The sequence below is a fragment of the Halyomorpha halys genome, unplaced genomic scaffold, assembly GCF_000696795.3.
Source record: "Halyomorpha halys isolate HHAL.00 unplaced genomic scaffold, Hhal_1.1 Scaffold255.1, whole genome shotgun sequence".
Classification (NCBI taxonomy): domain Eukaryota; kingdom Metazoa; phylum Arthropoda; class Insecta; order Hemiptera; family Pentatomidae; genus Halyomorpha; species Halyomorpha halys.
In genome coordinates, this window is record NW_027114251.1 from 66,843 (window position 1) to 72,956 (window position 6,114).

Genomic DNA, 6,114 nt, shown 5'->3' on the forward strand with positions numbered 1-6,114 from the left:
AAAAAAAAATAAAATATTTATTATTTAATTGACTATATTTTACTGATCTGTTTTAGCATTCATTGAAGAAATTATTAGGTTTTATAGTTAGATAATTAAGTATATAATAATGGTTCAAAAATAAGAATGTAACGCGATTCTTAAGAAGTAAATAATCTATAATAAAAACATGAGCTGCGTGCGTAACCAGGAAGTGTATTTTTAATTGTTTTTCCTATTTTATACTGATGTAATTAAACAATAGATGTAAACAATCAATGTACTCATTATCTGTCTATTCAATTACAATCCCCACCATATCGCTGTGCATACGCTGATACAGGTATATAAAACCGTCTCGGTCCGGAACAAAGCACAACAGTCAACGAAGATGTTCGCTCCTGCAGTCCTTGCTTTGTTAGGCTTCGTAGCCGCATCCCAAGCCGTCCCACAGTTCCCACCTAGATTCCCACCAAGATTCCCACCACCTCTAGGTCCGAAACCTTGCCATCATCAGCAACCACAAGCACCGGCAGCTCCAGCACCTGCACCACAAGCGACCGCACAGGTTCAGACACCTAGCCTTGCAGATTTGCAGAACTTGTTGAACTCAATCCAAGCATCCCTGTCTGCAGCTGCCGCGACATCGACAACGCAGGCTCCAGTTGCAGCATCGACAACAACTGCTGCTTCAGCAACTCAGCAAGCTGCATTGCCTTCCATTGCTGAATTGCAGAGCCTACTGAACGCAATAACCACAGCGAACGCCCAGACTACAGTCGCACCAATAAGTACTCCATCCCTCGCAGGTTAAGGATAACTACTCTTATGGCTATACAGGAATCTTCTACTAATTTCATTACAACTATAAACTAAATCAAGTATTACAATGTTTATTAAATAAAATATATTACAATATATACGCTTATCAAATCTTTACCAATGTGTACAATAGTTCTATTAACAACCTACTACGTTAGAGCAGTGGTTCCTTGAGTGGGGGTATTAATGTGTATACACAGGAAATTTTTGTTTATTCTATAACATTAAGGTTAAGATGTTTTGTATTTAAACATCTTAATTTTCTTATTTCTTTATTTATTATTATTTCTTTAATTAGAGAAAGGATCCTTTCGGTTTATATAAATATTTTATTATTTGAAAAAAACAACATGTTTTTGTAATAACAGGAAGGCTCTAGTTCATTTAATTTTTAATATTTAATATTACTAACTTTTTGTTTCAATTGGAAAGGATATTTTCTTTCATTATTTTGATTCTTTGGATTTGTTTATTTTTTGGTCTTGCGTCTATTATTTAAATTGAATCTGTGATTAGGTTTCTTTTTACTCTTGGAAATTTTTTTTTTTATTACTTTAAATTTGCATGTATTTACTTTATTTTTCTATAAATATGTTATGAAAGTATACTAATATGCTTCTGACAAGGCCATATGCTCTTGAGATCATAGAGCATGTATGTAAAATTAATAAGCTCCTCTCTCACAGGAATACAGCGAGAGTGAGGAATTACATATATTTATATGGGAGTGGGTAGCTCATTGGTAAGGCACTGTGCTACAAACTCCAAAGCCTCGGATTCGAATCCTGGTGCAGCTGATTATTATTTCCTGTTTCACTGTAGCAGTGAGGCAGCCCTGTAGGCCCGGGAGTCCTACTCTGGTCCTTCATGGTTTGTAGCGGTAAAAATTAATTTTATATATCTACATAAGTCCAAATTCAACTAAATTTATCTTTTAAATACTAAATGTTTAACATATTTTTTGTTAAATTATTGTTTATGTTTATCATGATGTTGAATAATGACTAGCAGTTTTTTTTTTTATGGATCAAGTTCTCCACTGAGAACTTATAGTGGCCAGGAGAAGGAATGTCAGGATTCATTTACCGGTCCCACCGCGTAATAAATATTGCCTGATCCAGTTTGGAATCAAATCCATGACGCTCTCCGAGATCATTTTATCATTTGTTTACAAATTTATGAAACTTAGAAGTCAAATTCCACCACACGTAAAGGCTGTTTAAACGTAAATATGATGCATCACTGCATGCAACATATCTCATAATCATTTTCTCATTAACCTTTATTAAAAGAGTAGCTTTCGTTATTTGGGGACAGTTGGGTATAAGGGATGATTGAAAATATTATTATTTATTGTTCATAAAACAAAATTATAACATAATAAAAGCTACTAATTATTAAACTCGTATGTTATATATTCATTTATAAATCACAATATAATTTCCAGTTGTACACGATCCCTACTTCGTCAAAAAAGAACTACCTTGAACAAAGGAACCTTTTTTTCTGCATTAAAACAGAAATTACAAAGATCTATAATCATATTTTATTATATTTTAACTTATATATTTATTATTTGCGTTTTAAGGTGTGCTTTGTAAATAGTAGATTAAGGAAATATTTTATTTAATTTTTTATATCTTTTATTCAAGAGGCTAAATTATTAATTTATTGTTTGTTTATGAAAATATATATTTTATTTATACTGCTATTTGAGGATTTTTTTTTGTTTATGTATTTAACCACTAAATAGAATAATGTTTATTGGTAATTTTTTTTTTCGATTGGCTCCGTAGAAGCAACCTTGCAGATCCTTGGCCGCCCAAACCAGCCTTCTTCACACCTGCCTATCTTGGGCTATTGCTTTCCATTTTTCTGCATGCAGCTCTTTCACATCTTTGTTGATTCTGTCTATCCATCTGGTTTTTGACCTCCCACTTGGTCTCTTACCTATGTATTATTTTAAATATAAATCCTTCTCGGCCGGACACGCCCCACTAAAACCTCCAAAGAGCGACAGTCCAATATCATTTTTGAAATATTTACTTAAAACGGGAAGAGGAGACTGTAAGATACTTGAATCTAGTAATATTAAAAAAGCGCCTGAAATTGGAAAACGCCGTGAATTATTATATATATTTATTTAAGTAATTGAATTTATTTATTTTTTAATTTAATATTAGTTGGTAGATTTGGTAAGTTTATTTTGAACTTTCCCCTTTGAATTATCCCCACAATACGAAATAATTTTATCAACTTTCTGCTTTTTTCGCTTCGGGAAATTAATTATTTCAATTTCTTTATTTCATCACTATTACATTAGTGTACCAACCTTCCCGAAGTTTCGGGCGGCCCATCCATCTTAATGGCCTATTTCAAAAAATATGTCGTTACAATTTTTTTTTTTACATTATACTTTTGAATTATAGCCAAATTTTCGTGTTAATATTAACCTTCATACCTTTTGTATCTTATTTTGTATTATTTGGTCATTTTCAGTTCAATTTCTGTTTGATATTTTGTCATTTACTATATAAAAAATGTAACCAAAAACATATCTACAATTAACAATAATCACTATACACACTAAAATTTTTAATAATTTAATATAGTCAATTCCCAGTTTACCATGCACGCACTCATGCTTTCGTCTTCCCTGTCTGGTATTAATTACTGTTTGTTTATCTTCTATTTCTTTTTACACTTGGTATATTATTAATAGCTATTTAAGAAATTTATTTTACAAATTATGTCTGTGTATCATGCGGCTACATTTCCCTACTATTCAAAACTATAATGTAAGAAAAAACTTTGCAACTATATATTTTTTTAAAATATCCCACTGAAGATGGACGGACCGAAACGTCTGCAAGATTGGTGTAATAATATATAAGTGTTTAGAAAAAGAAATTGGAGTAAGAAGGTGAATTAATTTCCTGAGTAAAAGAAAAAAATCTTCGAAAAATAAACAACTAAAAAAATTGTTTAGCATTATTTTTGTTTCAATTTGTATACCTGAGTAGTGTTAGTTTATTGGTCTTGTTTATATCTAGTGCATGTGCTAACTCTTTGTTCACCAGCTTTGTAAACTATATCTTAGTTTGTATTTTTGTTATAAAAAAATGAGTTATTAGTGGGGAAAATATATAAAATATATCATTATACCTATGTGGTCAAATATTGAAAACAAAAAGTTTATTATTTTTTATTTGGTTTCGAAAAATATCTATAAGAGCAAACTTTGAATTTCTTTGTTCTTGGATTTAAGTTTTTTTGACATCTACTTTTTCTCCCGTGATCTTCAATTGGACTAGGAGATAGATACATGACATTATTTTCAATGGTTAAAAAGAAGATATAATATAATTTACTTGAAGATTAAAATAAGATTCCTGTGATTGGAGTAAAAACCTTGAAACATTGAATAAGAATATCAATAATAACATATAATAAATATAAAAAAAATATTTTATTCACAGTATAACTATAAGTAATGTAGAGTGTAGATCCATGGCTTTTAGGATAAGATACAAGGTCAATAAAAATGACATGATGGTTTATGCATCCAAATATTATGTTTTCTGTTAAATCAAGATAGTAGTGTTTGATTTTTTTGAAATTTGAATATGATTACCATGGAATTTAATGTGTGTTTCATTCAGTTTCAAAATGGCGGACGATTATTATGGTGTAGCTGGAGCGGCAGTAGCTGCTGCTGGAGCTGCAGTTCCGGAATTAATTGCATCCAATAAACTCTGTAGTTCAGCCAGAGAAGGTGTTGTTGCTGCTGGAGCGGCAGTTGCGGAATTAATTGCATCCAATAAACTCTGCAGTTCAGCCAGAGAAGGTGTTGTTGCTGCTGGAGCGGCAGTTGTTGCTTGTGTGACTGGAGCGACAGTTGTTGTTGCTTGAGTAACTGGAGCAACTGTTGTCGTAGCGGCTGTCAATGCGTTCAACAAATTCTGCAGTTCAGTCAGAGAAGGTGTTGCTGCTGTTGGAGCGGCAGTTGTAGCTTGGGTGACTGGTGCGACAGTTGTTGTTGCTTGAGTAACTGGTGCAACTGTTGTCGTAGCGGCTGTCAATGCGTTCAACAAATTCTGCAATTCGGCAAGAGAAAGTGTTGGAGCTGCTGTTGTTGGAGCTTGGGTAGTTGTGGTGGTCACCGTAGCCTGTGTTGTCGCTGCTTGTGCGGCCAATGCATTCAATAAACTCTGCAATTGGGCTAGGGACGGTACTGCTTGTGTTGTTGTAGGAGCGGCTGTTGTCGTTGTTGTTGTCTGGGCTGATATGGATGATATCATCGAGCTCAACAAGCTCTGCAATTGCGCAAGAGTAGGGAATTGCTGAGCTGCTGGTACAGGTACGGGCACTGGTACGTGTACTACAGCTGGCAAAAACGGCCTCGGATGGAATGGTGGTGGTGGTGGAGGTGGGAAGCCATGCCACCTTGGAGGATGTGCGTTGGAGACGGCAGCGAAGCCTATCAAAGCGAGAACTGCGGTGGCGAACATCTTTACGGCTGAGGGACTATCAGGAACGGCTGACAGTCTGGTCTAGACGGCACCCAATCGGGTTTATATACCAATAATATTATTTGATCTGAGAGAGAGGAAAGTGGTGGTAATTGCACAGATGGTTCATTAGTAGCTTGTTAACGCATAATTATTACCACATTACATGTCGTATTTCTGAGTGCGAATACAATTGTGTAACCATAAACATAAAGTTTAATTTTACTTCCTTTAATACCGAAAACAGCTTTATGTTTATAGATGAAATGAAAAAAAAAATGATTAAAATTCTAATACAAGTAAACCAAAAATAATATATGAAAAGGTACAATTTCTGCTATTATACATATTTACAAGTTAAAACGAAAGTCAGAAACATCAAATACAGGAAACATATAAACCAGTGGTATATTTTTTATTATCAACAAAAAGCTAATAATAAAAAATCCTCTACTAACTAATAATAATCTTAAGAAATAATCCATAGAATGAAATAAAAGGAAAACGTATGGAGTAGTGATGATTATATGAGTCTATATTTTTAGGTTTATATTTATAGGTTGTTCCTAAATATTAAAACATCAAATAATATTTATGTTAAATATTATCTCTCTTTCTATCTATTCACATCTTATTTGAAACATTTAATGATATTCTTCGGGAATTGGGTGGACAGCCCTCCTGTCGATATTTATATTGAACCAACGTTTCGCCCCACGTCACAGGGCTTCTCAGGGCTTTCCGAATAAAAGTCAGGGCGAAAATGTAAGTGGGTGAAACTGACATTTTTGCCCTGATGAAA

At 33.4% G+C, this 6,114-nt stretch overlaps 2 protein-coding genes across 3 annotated transcripts; one reads left to right on the plus strand and one right to left on the minus strand.

Annotated features, from left to right (window-relative positions):
• Positions 1-370: 370 nt before the first annotated feature.
• On the plus strand, positions 371-793 carry LOC106680332 (gametogenetin). Its single transcript, XM_014419951.1, has one exon. It carries the CDS (start codon positions 371-373, stop codon positions 791-793), a length of 423 nt encoding a protein of 140 aa, XP_014275437.1.
• Positions 794-4,251: 3,458 nt separating this feature from the next.
• LOC106680336 (antifreeze protein Maxi-like) lies at positions 4,252-5,312 on the minus strand. 2 transcript variants are annotated; one of them, XM_067051464.1, is made up of 3 exons: positions 4,717-5,312; positions 4,649-4,686; positions 4,252-4,576 (listed from the first exon to the last, which is right to left on the minus strand). In XM_067051464.1, the coding sequence occupies exons 1-3, from the start codon at positions 5,310-5,312 to the stop codon at positions 4,485-4,487; spliced, it is 726 nt and encodes a 241-aa protein (XP_066907565.1). In that variant the 3' UTR covers positions 4,252-4,484. The 2 variants fall into 2 exon arrangements, with proteins under 2 accessions (XP_066907565.1, XP_066907564.1); XM_067051463.1 differs by having other exon boundaries at positions 4,252-4,686.
• Between the last annotated feature and the right edge of the window lie 802 nt (positions 5,313-6,114).